At 49.6% G+C, this 20,946-nt stretch overlaps 1 protein-coding gene across 1 annotated transcript in view; it reads right to left on the minus strand.

Annotated features, from left to right (window-relative positions):
* The window catches only part of Cfap77 (cilia and flagella associated protein 77), a 124,108-nt gene that overhangs the window by 49,741 nt on the left and 53,421 nt on the right, over positions 1-20,946 (minus strand). The window contains exons 2-3 of the mRNA XM_021632316.2: positions 3,931-4,030; positions 2,734-2,959 (exon numbers count right to left, since the gene is read on the minus strand). Of these exons, the coding sequence (XP_021487991.1) occupies positions 2,734-2,959; positions 3,931-4,030 (326 nt within the window). The remainder of the gene's footprint in view (positions 1-2,733; positions 2,960-3,930; positions 4,031-20,946) is intronic.

Genomic DNA, 20,946 nt, shown 5'->3' on the forward strand with positions numbered 1-20,946 from the left:
CTGACTAGCATAAATTTGGGGAGGTCAGTTAACCCTTCCCAGCTTCCTGTGGGTAAACAGGCCCCTGCTAGCCTCCAGTGAAGGTTCTAATGACATTAGAATGAAGTTGACATGAAAGTTTATAGAAAAATGGGGAGAGAGAACGCCAGGTTACTGGTATACCACCAACCAGTACATTGGAGGAGAATTCCCAAGTGAGAGAGACTGTCAAAACTCAAAACACAGAGATCACATACTAGAAGCCCATATATAAAATAGGAGAAAATGGAAAAAAATTCAGAGAGATTTCTGTAACTCCACAGTCTGCAGGGACAAGGCGAGGAGGGCACCTTCACCAAGCTGGGCTGGGGCAGAGAACACAGAACTCAATCAGAGAACTCAGAAGCAAGATTCCCTTGTATCTCACCACTACCACACCTCACTACACTACCACCACTGCCACATCACTGCATCATCACTGCCACATCACTGCATCATCACTGCCATATCACTGCCACATCACCACATCATCACTGCCACATCACTACATCATCACTGCATCATCACTGCCACATCACTACATCAACACTACATCATCACTGCCACATCACTGCCTCATCACTGCCACATCACTACATCATCACTGCATCATCAGTTTCACATCACTGCCGCATGCTAGGTTTTAAGGGTTGTATAGAGAAATGTGTTTCTAGTAGGAGGTGGGTGACCTCATGAAAAGGGGCTGTCGGATTGGTGTCTGAAGAAAATGGCAAGATGGTGTGAACTGAAGTTCCCAGAAAAAGCTGCCCCTGTGTTACACATTCTAAAAGGCTGACTGACTGACTAGACCTTCAGAGATTGCAGAGTTAGAATGCTACAGGCCCAGAGCCACATTATCTTGGGCTATCTTTTTTTTTTTTAGATTTATTTATTTATTATGTGTACACTATTCTGCCTGCATGTGTGCCTGCACACCAGAAGAGGGCACCAGATCTCATTATAGATAGCTATCAGCCACCATGTGGGTGCTGGGAATTGAACTCATGACCTTTGGAAGAACAGCCAGTGTTCTTAACCTCTGAGCCATCTCTCCAACCCATCTGGGCTATCTTTAACCCCACTGATAGCCCTTCCTTGTACACCTGTGTCCGAGCTAACATCGTTTTGTAAGGTACACACAAAACCCCGTTTCCACAAACCCAAAGACTAAGAATGTCATCAGATGGCATCTGAGGCCTAAGCAGAGGCTTCTCTGTCAAGGAGTTCGTGGAGCTTTTGGTGGGTGTGAGCTTCAGTTTGGGAAGATAAACAACTGAAGGGACAAGTGGTGATTGCAGACAGTGACAGGGATATGTCCACTCCCACTGATTAAAATGATAGGATTTTGCCACAATAAACACATGAGGAACAGAAGGGACCAGCCAACCAACCAAACAACCAACCAGCTAACAAACAAACAAAACAAGAGTGGCGTAGCATAGCCAATCACTGGAGGTGGGGGAATTGGATTCCCTGAATGGCCAAGCTTGGTCCCATGGCCCTCCCTGGAGTCAGGGTGAAATAGGTACCCATCGTGCACATGGGCTGATGGTAGGTAAAAAATATGGAGAGAAATAAGATGGAGGCCAGTTTGAGTCCATGGAACTAGGGAGGGGCCAGTCCGGAAACAGAGTGAGCAGCCAACATGCCTGGTTCCATGGGTAGCATGGAGTCTCTTGGTCTGAAGAGGCTGATTGAACCCCTTCAATCATGGTCATGGCCTCACTTTCTGACCATGGGGCCAGATAGCTCCCCTCTCAGGGTAACCCATGCTTCTAGGGTGCACGCCAGACTGTCTACATTTATCTAGTGGTCTGTGACAGGAAATGTCTCAGCTCCTACGGTTTACCATGGAAAAGTCAACTGAAAAAGATGTATTTTTAGTTTATGTATGGGAGCATTTGTCTGCATGCATGTGTGTGTGCTATGTGTGTGCAGTGCCCACAAAGACCAGAAAGGGTGTCAGATCCCCTAGAACTGGATCTTTCACAGGGCTGTGAGCCCCTCGAAAGGCTGGGAACTCGGGAACTCGGGCTTTCTGCAGAATCAACAAGTGCCCTTAGCCACTACTCACTCGCCTTTCCTGCCCACATCTCCTTGCTCCTGGGCCTACAGTTTGAATCACATCACCTTAATCAGAGGCACAGCTTGCAGGAACTGAGGGCTGGCTATGTCCAGCTCCCAAAAGGAATGTCTTTTCAATGACGTGAAGTCTTGAGATCTCTCAGCAGGGAGAGGCAACATTCACTGCTTTGACCCCCTGTTCAGGTACGGGAACTGAGGCAAAGCCTCAGGCACAATCCAGACTCAAGTCCGGTGCTTCTGCGGCAGGCTCTTGGTTGTCTGAGCCCTCCCTCCAGCCCCAGGTGGTATTTGCTTGTTTGTTTTTTGGTTTGTTTTGGGTGTTTTGTTTTGTTTTGAGACCAGGTCTTTTGTAGCCTAGGCTGGCCTCAAACTTGAAACACGGGCAATGTGGGCAAGAATGACGATGAATTCCCTCCTCCCCTGCCTACCAAATACTGGGATTACAGGCACACGTGTAAAGTGCTACCACACTTGACAAATGCTCACTGGCCAGGGCACGACCTGTTCTTACTTCCCACCACAGCTTGGTGTCAGCCACTCCAAGGCTCTCTTTCTGGCTCCCAGCTCCCTGGGGGCCTCATTACCCTCAGCAGCCACAGGGAAGGTTGGAGCTGGGTTCCCTGACCTTACCGTGAACGGATCCCAAAGGTCATGTTGGGAGGGACACTGGGTGGTTCCTTCTGTCGCCGGTCTTCCTGGTCGCTGATTCGGATGTCATTAAGTTGGCGGTAGAGCATATTTTCCCGGGCAGTCACCAGGCCAGCTTTGACAGCCCCACGGTTCATGGCAATATAGTTCCGGGTCAGCTCTTGGGGGCAGGTGGGTTGCTGCTTAAACACATTCCAGTGCCCAATAGCTGCAGGTAAAGAGACAACAGAAGGGTGGGTGTCAGTGGGAGGGAGGTACCTGGGACTTGTAAAGAGGGTTCGGGGCTCCCATCACCCCCTCCTGCAGGAGGACAGTACTTCCTGGCCCTGGCAAGCAAGCCACCTGAAGGGAGAGACCCGTTGCCCAGAGATCCCAAAGGGGGCCTGTGATGGTTTGATTGCTAACTTAGTCTCAAGGAGGGATGGTCTGCATGGAGTTAGTGTGCAGGGGTTGTCTGAATTAAGTGAATTGTTGTGGAAAGACCCAGTCCACTGTGGGCGGCACCACTCTTACGCAGGGGATCTTGAACTGTAAAGAGTAAAGAAGTCAGGCTGAGCACAGGCTGCATGTGAGCAGGCGTGCGTCCATCCTCTGCGCTTGACTGAGGACGTCATGTGTCCAGCTGCTTTATGCTCCTGCCACCACGACTCCCCTGCAGTCACGGAGGATTATGAGCTAAGTAGGCCCTTTTCTTCCTTAAATCGTTTGTTGCCAGAATCCCCCCTTCCCCCGCCCCCCAAGAAAGGATTTCTCTTTGTAGCCTTGACTGTCCTGGAACTTGCTCTGTAGGCCATGCTGGCCTTGAACTCAGAGACCTATCTGCCTCTGCCTCCCAAGTGCTGTGATTAAATGTGTGCCCCACTGCCCAGCTTTGTTGTCAGAATATTTCATCACAACAAAACCAAACCAGTTAGCTTTGACTTTCACAGCCCTCAGGAGCTGACCCCGAGACTGTTCAGTGCTTGTTTCACTGTAAAGAAGGAAGACAGCCCACCTGGGGCTACCTTTGGCCAAGGTCTTACCTCCGGGATACCAGATCCAATCCAGGATACCATCTCTTTCTTTCCCTCTTACTTTTCCTGACAAGCGGCTTTATCAAAGCTGGCTGAAAGTGGGAAGAAAGTGTGAGCCCCCCAATTCACCTCTCAAATCTCTGTGCTCCTAAAGACACACACTCACCTTCAGGGACCCCTCCATCTAGCCCTCGGATATAGAGTCCATAGTTAAAGTTGAGGCCAGGCAGGCTGCAGCTTCTTTCCCGGGGCTTGCCAAGTTCCGCCTGTTGGGGAAAGAGGGCTGAGGTAAGCCTTAGACCTAGCTGGGGTGAACACTGTCTCCCCAGCAGCAGGGTTGATAGGGTTCTTCCTGTGAGGGGCAAGCAAGCTGCACGTGGGGTCCCCAAGCACCCATGGTACACAGATAGGCAGAGCAGCTAGCTGGATCTGGACTCTCCTGGAACTGGGAAATAAGTTCAAGAAGATGGAGGGAGGTTCGAGGAGAGAGGACTGGCTTCTCTGCCTAACACACGTGGCTGGAGAGAGCCACTTCCTCTTTGAGTTCTCATCTGTCACCTTGGCACCTGGACAGTGACTCCTACTTCTGGGTCTGCAGCAAGCTCCTCTTTGACTCCCAGGATGTCATCGTTATCAGCCATAGACATTCCCACGGCTCTATAGACGAATCACCCACAACTCCTAAGGGATGGTGTGCCTGTCCAGGGCAGGCAGATTTAGCCCACGTGAGGAATGAGGACCCTCAAACAGGAATGAGCAATGGAGACTCATAGTAGGGAAAGCCAGACAGTTTCTTTTATGATCTTGCAAGGTTGGGCATCAACCTAGACAGTGGTGGGCATGCCTTGAGCACAGAGAATAGTCCCATAGCACAGAGGGCTGACTGTGTGTGTGTGTGTGTGTGTGTGTGTGTGTGTGTGTGTGTGTGCAAAATCTTACATGTCTGCTGCTTACATTCCTCCATTTGTTTATGGGGGGAGCAGAGCAGTCAGAGCTGTCTCAGTCAGGGTTACTGTTGCTGTGATGAAACACCACGACCAAAATCAATTTAGGGAGGAAAGGGTTTATTTGGCTTATACTTCCACATCGTGGTCCATCATGGAAGTCAGTTCAGGAGATCAAACAGGGTAGGAACCTGGAGGCAGGAGCTGATACAGAGCCATGGAGGGATGCTGCTTACTGGCTTGCTCCCCATGGCTTGCTCCCATGGCTTGCTCAGTCTTCTGTCCTAGAGAGCCCAGGACAACAAGCCCAGGGATAGCATCACCCACAATGGGCTGGGCCCTCCCCCATCAATCAATAATTAAGAAAATGCCCTAAAGGCTTGTCCACAGCCTGATCTTATGGAGGTGTTGTTTCAACCGAGGCTGCCTCCTCTCTGAAGCTTGAGTTGACATAAGACTAGCCGGCACAGGAGGGGTGTTGTGGGACTCCTCTCCTTCCATGTGAGTTCTGGGAACGAAACTCCAATGGGCAGGAGTGGCAGCGAGCTCGTTTAGCTGCTGAGCCACCCCTTCTTCACCTTTGTCTTTTCTCAACAGAGACCCTGCACAGATTCGTCCCTACTTCCCACACTCAGCTGATTTTAAAGCTTTCCAGCTACATGAACTTTGTCTGTGGATCGTTAAGCAAACTCAGCTAGTAGTCATTTTTTGACTCTACACTTTCAGTTTGGGTGGGGATAGCTAGACTAGCAGGGGCCTGCCGGGGTTCGCTGTTTCCGATTGGCCTAGGCTGACAAAGCAGTTCTGTCTTCACAATGGACCATTCTATGCTATTTCTTACACTCAGGATCAGGCTCTTTGTTACTCTCCACACCTTGCTATAACCAAGGTTCCCGGAGGCTGGAGGCACCGCCCTGCCTGGCTCCCAGAGTATCTTCCACGCCTTCCTCTTCACTCGAGAACACTCTCCTGTGCTTCCTCCCATGCCTGCTCCCGTGCACTTCTCACAACCATTTAGCTCAGTGCTTTTCAATCTATGGGTCATCACCCCTTGGGGTCAAATGACCTTTTTGCAGGGGTCACATATCAGGTACCCTGCAAATCAGATATTCACATTACAATTCATAACAGTAGCAAAGTTACAGTTATGAAGTAGCAACAAAAATGTTATGGTTGGGGTTACCAACATGGGGAGCTGTATTAAAGGGTCACAGCATTAGGAAGGGTGAGAACCACGTATCTAGGGACTCAGGGCTCACCACTCCCACTTTCAGATGGGGAGAGTGAGGTTGCATATGGCCATGGGTAGATGGGGGAGAGTCTGGTCGGGAACCCCAGGTTTCTGTCTTTGACCCACGGGTTGACTAAATGTCAGGGCTTGTGGCTTTCTGGTGCCTTCAGCCTGTGGACACACTCTTGACAGTGTCCGTGGAACAGGCTGATGGCACCCCACAGTGACCAGGTTATGTATCCCAGGATCTGCCTATGCTAGCAGGGCTAGCAAGGGCTTGGACCAGGCTTGAGTTGCCAGTTTGTGTGGTGCTGGAGATGCACAGCTTTGTGCATGGGAGATAAGAGTTCTGCCAACTGCACCAAAGCCCCCACTCCTGAGTGTCAGTATTAAATTCTGTCCCACTCGCTGGGGGCTCAGAAGTACTCTGCTCCATTCTAGGCCCTCTTGCATGGGTCACACAGTCACTAAGGTCCTTCTCCCTGGTGACACATGGCAGGTGTGCAACAGGTGCCTAAGATAAAAGGCTTCTCTAGGGCTGGAGCGGTGGCTTGGTGCTTAAGACTGAGTATGCTCTTGTAGAGATTCCAACCCAGGTAGGGAGCCTTGCAAATACTTGTAATTCCACTCTAAAAGATCTGGTGCCCCTTTCTGGCCTCTACGAGCACTGCACTCATTTGTACATATCCAAACATAGACACATACATTCATGTAAATAAAAATAAATATATATATTTTAGAGTCGGTCTCAGTCTGTGGCCCTGACAGACTCACTAATCTGGCCATGAATTCACAGAAATCTGCCTGCCTCTGCCTTCCAAGTGATGAGATTAAAGGTGTATGCCACCTTTAATAGTAATTAAAATAATCTGTAGAGGTTTCTTTGGAGAGGCCTCTGGGACAGCATCTGGACAGGCTCCTTGTTGCCTCTCAAGGTCGTGGTCCTTGTGTGAGAAGCAGACACAGTATCTGTCACAGCACGCTGGACCTTGACAGCATGACTCTTCAGAAGCAAACATAGCCGGCCACATACCATGAGAGCCCATCATGCATAGGCCCACAGCAGGCTGTTCGCAGAGGCAGGAAGGTGTGAGGCTGCCAGGTCAGGCTTGGATGGTGGCTGAGGGATGGCATGGCTGACTGGGGAACAGTTCCCTATGAGGAGAGAAAATGTTCTACAGGGGATGGTGCTGGTGATTGCCTGACTCTGGTTACCCTAAGAGCATCTTACGTACTTTGAGGACAGATGAACTGGATGGTATGATGATAATAATTACATCTCAAACAAGGCTGTGGGAGAAGTGTGAAGGCAAGTGCTTACATCAGCAATTGCCTGACGCTTAGCTGGCTCCACCCCATCTCCTGGAGGCTGTGTGTCCATGGGGGCAGTGGTCCAGTGCACGCATGTGCATGTGTGTATGCGTGCAGGTGTGTCTGCTGGTGTTCATGTGTGTGTCTGTGTGTGTGTGCACATATGTGCATGCATACATGCATTCTTCAGAATGTTTTCCACCTTGTTTTTTTCTACTGAATCTCCCAGATCCAGGCACTTGCTCAGTAGGCTGAGCTTTCTGCATGAATTCTGATGATCAAACTCAAGTTCTTGTGCTTGGAGGGCAAGCACTTTACCAACTGAGCCATTTTCCAACGCTGTTTGTTTGTTATTAATAGTCACGTTAACATTTTTAGAACAATATAATCGATTTTAAAGAGGGTGAAATAGGGCTGGAGAGATAGCTCAGAGGTTAGGAGCACTGGCTGCTCTTCCAAAGGTCCTCAGTTCTATTCCCAGCAACCACATGGGGGCTCACAACCATCTATAATGAGATCTGGTGTCCTCTGCTGGCATGCAGGCAGAACACTGTATATATGGTAAATAAATACATCTTGGAAAAAAAAAAAAGAGGGTGAAATAATTCAGTTGATCTTATATTTTATTGTTGTTGTTGATGTTTGTTTTGTTTTGTTTTTTGAGTCAGGATTTCTCTGTGTAGCCTTGGCTGTCCTGTAACTCACTCTGTAGACCAGGCTGGCCTTGAACTCACAGAGATCCACCTGCCTCTGCCTCTCATGTGCTGGGATCACAGGCGTGCACCACCACGACCTGGCAATTCAGTCTTAATGTGACTTGAAATATTTGATAATATATTTAAAGGTTAAGTTTGTTTTCTCCCAGCACCCACCAACACAAAAGATGCTAGCAACACGGCTTGACTGAGGGCACAGATGAACCAGGCCTGTGATGAACCTGGTGCTAACTACCTCACCACACACTGAGCGGCTGAACCTCATCAGTCCTTTCTACATGTCCTAAGGTGGAAGTCCCAGATCTGGACAACAGCCCATTGGGTCTGAGAAGGGCCTGCCTCCCCGGTCAGTGGACGGCTGCCCTCCACGTGAAGTCCACAGGCTAGAGACTACAGATCTGGAACTTTCCTCTGCTTCCTCGAAGGGCACAAGTGCCACGAGGGGCCCACTCTCAAGACCTGACCACCTCCCCAAGCCTCCATCTGCCAATATCTCTGGAGTTAGAATAGTCCCGAGTGACCCTGGACACAGCACGCGGTGAAACAGCCTCTCTGCAGAGTCTCTGTTCCTCCCTCGAGCAGCTAGCCATTTCTCTCCCTCTTGTTTCATATCTCTAATCTCCGCCCCCATCCTCCCTGGAGAGCCAGGGGTTCTAGGTGGGCACCCGAGGCGCTCTGTTGGGTGGTTTAGTTCTGAAGCCCTTCCACACTGCTCACTCTGGGCTACAGATGAAGTTCTGGTGTCGCCAGCGACTGGTGGGGAAGTTAATTAAAACGTGGCTTCTCTGCAAGGCCCTCCCTCCCTCAGGGCAGGTGCAGGTGGGCCAACTTCCAGCTGGACGAGGAACAATGGACAGACTCAGGAGCTGGAAACCCTCTTCAGCAAGAAGCAGGCAGAGGGCAGGTCACTCTTTGTGCTCCTAAGACCTATTGCCTGGGATTTAGAAAAGAGGGAAGGCTGTGGCCATCAGAAATTACCTTTGAGGAACAGCTGGCTTATATTTATTCCACAGATCTTTGCTGTTGTTCCCTTTTTGCATGGAGCCCTGTGCTGAGAGTTCTGAGATGAAAACAGCCATATAGCCTTGTTCTTAGGAAGTGAACTGTCTTCCAGAAAGGACAAACCTAATGACAGTCAAGAGCACCAGCAGTGCAGTGAGGGAAGCTCAGAGTGGTCCACCTTAAACCTCCAAGGCACAAAGTGAGACAAGTCATTTGTATTCTTACAGTTACACTCATCCTATATAAAGACCAGCCACAAATCAACAAGTAGGAAAACACTTCTACAGAAAAATGAGTGAAATACTCAATAGACACTCCATTAAAAAGATGTCTGTGTAGTCAAGGCCCACATATCAACACATTAAACCTCTGAACAGCACAAAATAAAAGTTCAATGGCACTGTCAAAATCTGAGGCAATCAAAACACTTGTGATCTGTGGGATTGTGAACTGGCACAGCCATGGGGGTATCGGTATTCGCTATTAGAGCCAAGCATCTGCCTATAATCCAACCATTATGTCCTGGACACCCACAGTGGTTCAACCTTACTGTCAACCTGACTGAATTTATAGTCACTCAGGAGGCATGCTTCTAGCCCCGAGTGGCACCATCCCAAGCTGAATAAGAACTCAGTTTCCTGGCTGCAGGTGCACTATGGCCAGCCACCTCATGCCCCCATCACTGTGCCCTCCCCACACTGATGGACTGTCACCCCTCAAACCATAGGCCAGAACAAACCCTTCCTCCTCTAAGTTGGTATTTTTTAGGGTATTTGGTCACAGCAAACATAACGCTGGAGAAGTGTGTGTGTGTGTGTGTGTGTGTGTGTGTGTGTATACCCAGAATGTTTCAATCTGTATGTGATACTAGTAGTTCGGCTCAGGATACTGCCAGGACCCCTTCCCCTTCTTGGGGAAGCTATCATAGGACAGACCTAGAACAGCAGTCATTTAAACTAGAACTAGTTTCTCCCCAAGGGGACACCTGGCCACACCTGGACCATTTTTCATTGTCACAACTTGAAAAGGAGGCTACACACACACACACACACACGCACACAACCCTTGAACTAGTGAGCAGTAGTGAAGTGGAGACTGGGGAACCCAGTGAATTAAACACTGATGGTAGCAAGTGTCCTGCATGAGACAGAAAAAGCCGGAACAGAACCCCATGTTGCCCTCACTCGGGAGGCCCAGATGCTGGCGCAGCCCATCTCTGACCCTTGCCCTGCCCTGGTTAGCTTTCTGTGTCTGTGCTGAAACACTGTGGCCAAAAGCAACTTTGGGAGAAAAGGGTTTATTTCGGCTTATAATTGTAATCTATGAAGAAGGGGAGATGAGTCAGGATCTCGAGGCAGGAGCTGCCACAGAGGCAATGGAGGGACTCCCTTTACTGGCTTGCCACTCATGCCCTGCTCAATTTGCCCCTGTACCTCTTTTTGGGTTTTGTATCTTGTTCTGTTTTGTTTCTGTTTTTGAGACAAGGTCTCTCTACATAGCCCTGGCTGTCCTAGATCTCACTACATAGACCAGGCTGGCCTCAAACTCACAGACGTCTGCCTGCCTCTGCCTCGCCAGTGCTGAGATTGACAGCTTGCTTTCTCATAGAACCGGGAACCACATGCCCAGGGGTCACACCCACAGTGAGCTGAGCACTCGCACACCAATCATCAGTCAAGATGATTGAATTGCCTATGGGCCAATCTCATGGGAGAATTTTCTCAACTGAGGCTCCAGATAGCTCCAATGTCTGTCAAGCTGACAGCATTCTAGCCAGCAGACAGTGGGTGGGATTGAGGGTGAAAGCTGCAGGGGCTTTGGGGCACTGATCACCATGACCTCTGATGCAACCTTCATGCTATGACTTCCTGTCTGCTCCCGCACTTCCCCGGGGGGAGTGCAGCTGTCCTCTTGCCACGGGGGAACAACCACCAAAGGGAAACAGCAGCACACCAGTGGAGAGCCATCCTGCAGTTTCTGGGTTCAGGCTTCCTCCGTGCCTCAGACTTCTCCAGAGCAAGTCGCCTCTGCCTTCCCTGAAGATCACAGCCAGAGCGTAACAAACTGTGCCTAAGCCATCACAGCTGAAAAGAGCCCTGGACCTTGTGTAGAGCCCCTGTCTCTGGGAGTCCTCCACCACTGTTTCCTCTATCCCATCTGTCCCCAGTACCTGGTGGGCTTGAGAACCCACTGGACAGCCAGGATCGGTGGCACATGCCTGTGATCCCAGCACTCAAGGAGGCAGAAGCAGGCGGAGCTCTGCGAGTTCGAGGCCAGTCTGGTCTACAAAGCAAGTCCAGGACAGCCAAGGCTACACAGAGAAACCCTGCCTCAAAAAATAAAGAGAGAGACAGAGAGAGCCCAAGGGAGCAGCTCCTTTGGGTACCTCTGAGTCTCTAGAAAGGTACCACTGCGATCCAGCTTCCCCCACTGAACTCTAGCCAACATCCAGGTACAGCTTTCACCCTCAGTCCCACCCACTGCTTGCTGGCTAGTGTGCTATCAGATTGACACAAGTTGGAGCCATCTGGGAGAAGCAAGAAGTCGAGGCTGCTGCTCTCATAAGTGGACTGATGAGGAGAGATGTGGAAAGGGTGGCCATTTCAGAAAACAGCGCTTAGGTCGGCTGGCCACAGGGCAGCTAAGTCTTACTGAGTCTGGTAAAGTGGTCAGGAAAAGAGAGACACAAGTTTCAAATCAGCATTTTACAGAGTCCAGCTGGCATTCAGGGAGGGCAGGGGAGCCCAGTAAACACAAGGGCTTCCTCACCTCAGAGGACTCAGCTACTGCTCCGGAGCTTTCCAGAGGCTGAGGAGAAAAGCAGCCTGACGGGGGTGGGGTGGGGGACTCTGGGTCCCTCCCCGGGCTGCGTGACACCAGCTGAGTGTGGCACGTGTGTGCTCAGGAGAGCTCCTGACCCTGAATTCCAGACTAGGACAAACAAGTGGTGACAGGTGTGAGAGAGCAGCTGCCCCTGTGCTGTAAGGAGACCTGAGACCCTGGTGGTCACTTGCTCTTCCATGGCTACCTCACGCTGACATCTGTAGAGCTGATGCCACTCCGTTACAAACCTCAGCTTTGATGGGCCACATGGCTCCTCCAGCAGCCTGCCCCTCATTTTAGGAAAGGACAAGAGATGGCCATGTGCAAAAGGGGTCTCTGAGCCAGCAACCAGGCTGAGCTATGCAAAGGCCCTAGGGCAGGATGCACAGCAGGTTGTTGTTGGGATAAAGAACAAAGAACCACTATGCTGTCTTTAGTGAAGGAAGAAAAGAAGAGAATAAACATCCGTAGGCCAGGTGTGGTGGTGCACGCCTTTAATCCCAGCACTCAAGAGGCAGAGGCAGGTGGATCCCTGAGCTTGAGGCCAGCCTGGTCTACAGAGTGAGTTAACACTGAGAAACCTTGTCTCAAAAAGCCAAAGACTAAACATTTACTATGTATCTCCTGTATTTGAGGCATGCATGCTACCCTGTGACTTCCTTTTGTGATACTATGTTGCACTTTTTGTCCTTCTCCCTGAACTCACAGAATACTTTGTATGGGGTCATTTTTTCCCATTTTACAGATGGGCAAAGAAATCTTAAAGAAATCTGTACAAGGGGCTGGAGAGCTAGCTCAATGCTTAGAGTGTCTGCCACTCTTGCAGAGGTCCTGGGTTCAATACCCAGCACCCACATCAGGCAGTTCACAATTGCCTGTAGCCTTAGCTACAGAGGATCTGTGACCCTCCTCTGGCCTTCCAGGGCACTACATACATGCAGCATATGCTCACACATAAACACACATACACATAAATAAAAATAAAATCTTTTTTTTTTTAAAGTGGTGGTTGGGGTTTTAGCACAGTGGTCTCTAGAGCACTTGCCTAGCAAGCTCAAGGCCTTAGGTTTGGTCCTCAGCTCTGGGGGGAAAAAGTGGAAGTCTGTCTATTTGGTCCATTTCAGGCACAAACAGATGAGCTGGGCTAAGGTCAAGCGTCTGTGCTCAGCCTGACAGACTGACCGACCTGAAGTAAGGCGACATCATTCCCATTGGCAGATGGGAAACAGAGGGTCAGGAAAAAAACTAACGAAGTCCTATCACTCTTCAGAATCCGGGATCCCTCAGTCTTACATCTGATTCTTAAAAACTTCTCACCCAAGTCCTCAAGGTCTGCAAGAGGCACAGCTTGCTTTTACACACCAGGGAATTGGGAGCTTTTGGAAGCCATTTAGGCATGGCTCCCTAACTTGATTCCCTCATCCCCAGGAGGGGCAGATGTTCAACTCCAAAGAGGAGAATCCCAGCTCCACGCTGGCCACCCCGCCTTCCCCAGCCTCCTTCAAAGCACTCTTTCCGGGTTTCCTCTGTCAGGGAGGGCTTGGCTGGAATACAGCTCCGGGTGACAGCTGTCCCCATCAGCAGACAGCTTCATTAAACCTTATTAACATGTCACCCCTCCGCCTCAGTTCCATTCTCTCTGCTCTAATTAAAACAATCTTTCTCCCGTCCCAGGGGTCCTGGGATTCTCCCAGTTCCTTCTACAACAGCAGCTCCCTCCAACAGGAAGGATTGGAGCTCTGAAAAAACCATCCCCAGTAAGGGTGGGTCTGCAGCCCTGGAGCTGCCTCAGGCTCATGGCCCCTCCAGGACCTTTCCCAGGCAGGTGCAGGTCTCCCACAGGCAACCCCAGAAGTGGCTGAGCCCTGAAGCCCCAGCATGATCGCCTCCCACCCCACACACGGCTACAGCCTCAGTGAGCACCGTTTCCCTCCAGTCACACATAGGATGACGGTGCTGTTGGTGCTGTTCGTTCCAAACTGAGCTTGCTCCAGACAGGTGGGGGACGAGCTCAAATTCCCAAATGGCAGGTTTTGTGCCAGGAAGCTGGATGCCTGAGTTCCAGACCCACCTTAGATGTCCACCCCAAGAAAGCATCAGTCACTCCCCCAAGGCATCAATCATTCCCTGCTCCCTGGTTACACAGTGTAACCTGTTAACTCTCTCAGCCAGCATCTCAACAAAACAGCTGCTTGGTCTGCGACTGTAAAGCCTCTCCTCACTATCCTGCATCCTATTAGAACCAAGAGAGATGAAATCCCAGTTATTGCCCAGTAGTTATTAAATAAATATCGGCATAGCATCCCGATTCTACATACATATGCACACGTGCCCTGTGCCTGCGCTCAGGGTAGTTCATTACTGTAAAACAACTTAAGATCTTCCAATGAAAAGCACAATATAAATGCAAATTGTGATCGCTATTAGCATAGGGATATTTATTTATTTCCATAATGAGAGCCTCAGATAAACAATCACGGGAAGGGAGGCACATTATGCATCAAAGGACCCAGGCAGCCTGGGCTTTGAGCTGTGTGCATTGTCTGAGCGTCGCATAATGATACCAAAATTCACACGCCAGAAGAACACATCCCCATATGATCAAAGGTGTGTAAAATAACATCAAGTGGGGAAAAAAAGACTCAGCGGGACTCAAAATCTTACATATATCACCACCATCCAGACATGATTTTTTGCTATTTTTTTTAATTCTGTAAGAAAACAAACCGCCTTATGAGGGGATGTGGTTAAAGATGTGAGCTTGGGGTACCGGGAAGAGACAGAGGACTCACTTTTATCATTGAAAAGAAAAAGTCAGCTCAGTTGGAAGAACGTTTGCCTAACACACACACACACACACACACACACACACACACACACACGCGTCCCTGGAGCTCCACCCCCAGCACCACGTGACTCAGGTGCGGTGCTGCATTACATAATCCCAGTACCGAGGAGGAGGAGGAGGAGGAAGAGGAGGAGGAGGCGGCCAAGACTGTTCTGCATGAGACTCTCTCAAAATATCATTTTAAAGGACAAAAAGCAGGGTTTCTTGATACATGTATTATTATTTTCATACAGTATATTTTAAAGCATATATCTGAGCCCAGGTGAGCCACTATAGCCTGGGAACCTAGGCGGCTCGAGTAGGTTCCAGGTCCCTGGAGTTGTCTGTGCCCCTCCCTCCGCGGAGAGTTCCTGGTCGGCGCCCAGCGGGCATGCTCAGTCAGCAGCGGCTGCCTGCCCACCCGGATAGCTGAGGTCCACACAGCGCCCGTCCGGCCCAGGTTCCTCGGGGCAGCAGACACACCACTGCTCTAGAGCCCTCGGGCTGCCCGGACCCTGCCGCCGACCCACCTGGCTGCTCTCTGCTCCCCGGGGCAGCCAGCCTCCCTCCGTGAGCCTGATGTATGGCCCTCGCCCAGTGAGGCGGTCACGGTGACAGAGCCCTGGCGCTCTCTCCCCTCCCCCTCGACAGCTTGAAATCAGGTCTTTCATTTGCATTTACATGATCTCGCTGTGCGGCTTATGAGATCGGGAGATTTATTTGCTACTTAGCTCGATGCTTGATTACACTCAGAGAAGGCGGCGGCTGCGAGAGTGTATAGATGCGTCTGCCCAGAGCCACGGCCTCTGGGGGCCGGTAACTCAGCAGCAGGTTTAGGTGGATGAGGGGACACCGCATTTGGGGGGTGGGTGGGAAGGCCAACAGGAGACAGTGGAAGGAACTATCATCACGGGTTTGAGGGCTTTTTTAAGCAATGAAAATGGCTAGATGTCACTTCACGTTATGAAGAGGCCCCAGTTGGGCCCGTGAGGCCTTCTCTTCTCGGGGAATGAACTTCCAGAAACTTCTCTCCCAGGAGGAGTAGGAAGCTCTGGGAAGAGGCGCATACGGATACAGGGAGGCAGCGTGCAGGTGCCCTGCGCATATGGGCTTATAGAATGTCTGAGGCCAGCAGCTCACCAGCCAGACCTATGGTCATGACCTGGTCACAACAGACTTAGGGAGACACGCTGCCTACCAGACCCCTACCCCATGGAGACACAGAGAGTAACAGCAGTACAAGTCTGGGTGACAGGCTGCTATTGGAAGAAACAGGAATAAAGCAGTCACTCACACACTCACTCTCACACACACACTCTCTCTCTCTCTCTCTCTCTCTCACACACACACACACACACACACACACATTATGTGTGGGTTATGAATATGTCAGGAGAATTCCAGTCACCAGCAGGCACACTCCTGCTGCCTGCAGCTGGGTGTACTCAAGGCAGGCAAACTCATTTTCCTGACAGTCTGTGCCTGGCATGGTAAGGATGGAGTCCATGGCTGCCAGCCTGTCCCCCGTCACATCATCCAGATCCAAGAGGAAATCATCTGGCAAGTTCCTGGGACACGGCAGTTTAGTGATTGAGAAGGAGCTGAGGCCAAGCCACCCGAGGTTCTGGCAGCCTGACTCCCCGTGACCTTGAACAAGTTAACCTCCAAGCAATCAGAGTTCTTACCACAGCCCGGGATCAGGGGGGCTTCCTTCCCAGGAAGGGGCGCTGGTGGTGCCTTCTGAGCCCATCAAGTTCTTAGCGGAGGGCTTGGGTGGTCCTGATTAAGAAGTCATTTTTGCTACTGGCTGTTTGTCATTGTTGCCGCAGCTTTACTGGCCTCTCTCTCTCTGCATGAATAAACAGGCAACTGGCTATAGGATGAGGTTCCACCCCTAGGAATATACCCACAGCATGACAGGGGTTCAAGCTAACCTGTGAACACATGCTCACAGCAGCACCATCCGCAGTCAAAGAAGAAGACCACCTGCCTCCGTGGATGAATGGATCCACAAAACGTGGGCTATCCGCACAATGGAAAAGTACTAAGCCATGAAAAGGAGCAAAGCAGTGGGGATACAGGTTACATACAGTATGGACGGATGCTGAAGGCATGCAAAGGGAAGCAGCCAGGCAGGCAAAGAGGCCATGTGCTGCGTGAACCCAGTTAGGTGGAAAGTAAGGAACAGGTGCATCCAAGGAGATAAGAAGCAGATGGAGGGAACATCAGAGCACTGAAGAGAGCCGGTGGCTGTGCAGTGCTGTGAACACAGTGAGGGCCACCAGCCAACCTGCACACTTGAAACGGGCTGACGGTGTCCTGCCCGCAAGACACGCTAGGGTGACAGTGGCGCAAAGCTTGTGGGAATAAACCAGCCAATATCTGGTTTGACTTATGACTTTTTCTACTCCACAAGATGGAACCCGTACCCAACATTGCTTGGGTGACCAAGATTCTGAGACTAGATAGCCCAGGAACCAAGTGGAAAGGAGGAGGAGGAGGAAAAAGCAATAAAATGACTCGTACAGACATTCTGCCTCACTCACAGGTCAGGGCCTTGCTCAGCCATCATCAGAGAAGCTTCTTCCAGCAGCAGATGGGAACCCACAGCAGAGAGTGAGACATCTTGGAACACTCGGTCCTAAATGGGAGGTCTCCATCAAATTCTACCCCTCCTGGCTCAGCAAACCGTGCAGAACACGAGGTGGAAAGAGTGTAAGAGCCAGAGGGGATGGAGGACACCAAGAAAACAAGGCCCTCTACATAAACATGATCAAAGTGCATATGAACTCACAGAGACCGAGGCGGTGCACACAGGGTCTGCACAGGTCCTAGCGCTGACGGGAGAAGTGGACACACGCCCACCCCTAACCCAGAAGCTCTCTGCAAATGAAAATTCAGTTTCCTCCAAGAAAGTCTCACCGGGAAACAAACTATTCTTAAGGGTGGGCTCCGCAGAGACGCCAGCAGAAAAGGAGCTCAAGGCTATCTTTGTTCCTTGTCTCATAATGTTGTATCAGGCTCTCCCTTAAAAAAAAAAAATTAAATGAAAAAGCTATTTTATTAATATATTTTTTTCTTCCCTCTTTTTATCCTGCAGGTCCCGTGTGCATGCATTATGGTTTCCAGCTTACTGTTGTATGGGATTCTTGAGTGTGCAAAACGGTGGGTCTGTTTCTTGTGCCTGCTTTTGAGCTCTTTTCCTTCTGTTTGGTTTTGTTGTTGTTTTGCCCAATTCTGATATGTTAGTTTTTTATTTTATCACATTATATTTATCACACTATATTATTTTAAAAAGACTGTTTTCATTTCTTGTCTTTTTCTGTGTTTCTTTCTTTCTTTTCTTATTCCAAGATAGGGTTTCTCTATATGACTCTGGCTGTCTTAGACTCACTTTGTAGACCAGGCTGGCCTCAAACTCAAGAGATTCACCTGACTCCGCCTCCAGAGTGCTGGGATTAAAGTCCTTGGCCATCTGTGTGTTTTCTTTTTTTAATATATATGCATATATATATATATTCCTATGAGGATTTGAACTCAATGCCTATTTGTTTTCTTTTTTAATAACTTATTTAATTCTATTTTATGTGCATTGATGTGAGGGTATCAGATCCCCTGGAACTGGAATTACAGACAGCTGTAAGTTGCTATGTAGGTGCTGGGAATTGAACCCAGCACTGGAAGCAGCCAGTGCTCTTAACCTCTGAGCCATTCCCCACCCCCATGTATTTGTTTACTAATGGGAGACAGACAGGGGATGGTTCCAGATGGGAGGAGAGATGGGGGAGGAGCACCACCACCACCCGCCAAAACAAACAAACAAACAAACAAAAACAGGTGGATAATGAAGAAAGAAGACACAGGGCATGGAAGCCTCTCATTCTGACCCAGCCAGGCATGCTAGATGACATGCTTTGCAAATGAAAGTCTCCATGCTAGACTCCATTTGAAAGCCTTCAGAAAAAAACAAAACAAAACAAAAAAAAAAACAGATTGATATATCTGGGTGTGGTGACACATGTTTGTAATTCCCACACTCGGGAGCCTGAGGGTAGTGAGTTAAGTCTGAGCTATACATAAGGATAACCTGTTTTAGAAAGCCAAGGGCTGGGAAGCCTAGTGGTAGAGCACCTGTCCAGCATGTACGAGATTCTACATTCCATCTACAGAGAGGGGAGAGGAAGAAAGGGGAGGGGTAAGGAGAGGGAAAAGAAAGCAAGAGATACCCACTAGTCAAGGCCAGTTGTAGTGGTGATGAACTCCCTTATGCTCTGGGGAGGCAGGTGATCTCTGCGAGTTCAAGGTCAGCCTGGTCTACAGGGTGAGTGCCAGGCCAGTCAGTGAGACCTCGCCTCAAAAAACTAAAAGAAAAGAAGCCTGATGAGAGTCACTCAATTCCACAGCCTTCTTTAATGCCCAGAAGTCAGGCAAGGCGAATGAAATCAAAGCTGTAATCACTGAGTGTGTGAGTGTGTGTGTGTGTGTGTGTGTGTGAAGATCAAAGGTCAGCTGTCTTCCTCAGTCCTTTTCCACCTTTATTTTATGTATGTATGTACATATGCATGCATGTATTTATTTATTTGTTCATTCATTCATTCATTTTGACAGGCTCTTTCCCAACTGGCCTGGAACTCACGATTAAATAATGTGCCACTACTACTACTACTATTTCTTCTTCTTCTTCCTCCTCCTCCTCCTCCTCCTCCTCTTCTTCTTCTTCTTTGGACAGGACATTTCACTTTTACCTGAATCTTACCAATTCTGCCTCAACAGGTTCTCCTGGCTTTATATCCCCAGTGCTGGGAATGCCACCTTGCCTGGCTACGGATGAAACTCAAGGAAAGTCCATGCCAAGCACATAACTGAGGAGACACTCCCTTACACCAGTATCTTTTTCTTTTCTTTTTTTTTTTTTAATTATGTGTGTGTGTCTGTTGTGGCTAGGTACACTTGAGCACGGCGCCCCTGAAGGTCAAAGAGATGTGATTTTGCCTGGAGCTGCATTGCAGGCAGTTGCAAGGCACCTGACGTGGGTCCTAAGAACTGAACTCGGGTCCCCTGGAAGAGCAGTGCACTTAGCAGCTGGGCCATCTCCCCAGACCATCGTTCTTTTTTTTCTTTTCTTGTTCACCTGTGATTGAGTTTATTGTAGGGAAAGGTAACAGAAATTTGGGTTCGATGAAGAAAAGATTCTCAAATTAATGTGAGCCTTCTATCCCAGGCCTTCGCAGCCAAGTCATGGATCTGCACAGTTCTTTCAAATGGCTCTGAAGACTTCCACGTTGTAGATCCTTCGGCGTGTTTCACAGCTCCCCCGCTGGTGGCAGCGATGAGGCTTCTCACAGTAGCACCATCCCTTGATGTCTTCAGTAAGCCCACGGCGGTGAGGTCCTGTGTGCACTTTCCATGTTGTTTTCCCCCCCTGAGCCATCACAGTCCTCGCAATGAACTTCAGGTGTTTAGCCACGGCTTTGTATTCAAATCTTCATTCTCCAGACTCCCCGCACTCAGACTCCAGGACACTTCCCAGGCCATCGTTCTTCACTGTGTAACTGAACAGATTCTAGACTTCTTCCGGTCTCTGTGTCTCTACCCTTAAAACATACACAAGCAGGCCCACCTCCCAGGGCAGTGGAGACGTTCAGGTGGGACCCTGGCTGGAAGATGCTGAGAGGGGCAGAGCGCAATAGATACACAGAACCCAGAAGGCAGGGCCCTTTGGTGCCCTTCCACCTCGGTGTGACACTGTTTTCACAGAAGGAAGAAACCCTCAGAGGCGGCTTTGATTTGAAGAGCAATGTGGGAAGGGAGGTTTCGGCTGAGGAGGTGTGGGCAGGCTGAGGTCTGCAACAGCAACACCTGGGGTACTTCAGCCAGCAAAAGTCAAAGCTGAAGGATCCAGGAGAGATCAGATTTTAAAAAGAGACTGCCTGTAAAAAGAAAAGGGGGAGGGATAGATAGAAAGAAAAAAGCTGAGAATGATCTATGTACATTTCAAAACTTAAAACAGAAATCAAAGGGAAAGTGAGCTGTTTTAAGTTTTGACAGCTGCAGGGATCACCCTGTTTGGACACTGTATTTATGTTTTCATTTTCTTTATAGATTCATTGAAAATCGCATCATGTAATGGGGAAGGAAAATGTTCGGTGTCCCCCCATCCCCCCCTAAACCCTTGTTCCTTCCCCAGAACAGATGAAACCGCCGGAGCTGCTGCCTCCTGCTTTGATGTATATTTCATAAGAGCTCATTGATTGTAAGTTTTATTTCCATGTCAATAAAAAAGTGGTATTGTAATGAATGAGAAGGAGTTTAACACAAAACGGCAGCT

Source organism: Meriones unguiculatus, chromosome 8 (genome assembly GCF_030254825.1).
Source record: "Meriones unguiculatus strain TT.TT164.6M chromosome 8, Bangor_MerUng_6.1, whole genome shotgun sequence".
NCBI classification, from domain to species: domain Eukaryota; kingdom Metazoa; phylum Chordata; class Mammalia; order Rodentia; family Muridae; genus Meriones; species Meriones unguiculatus.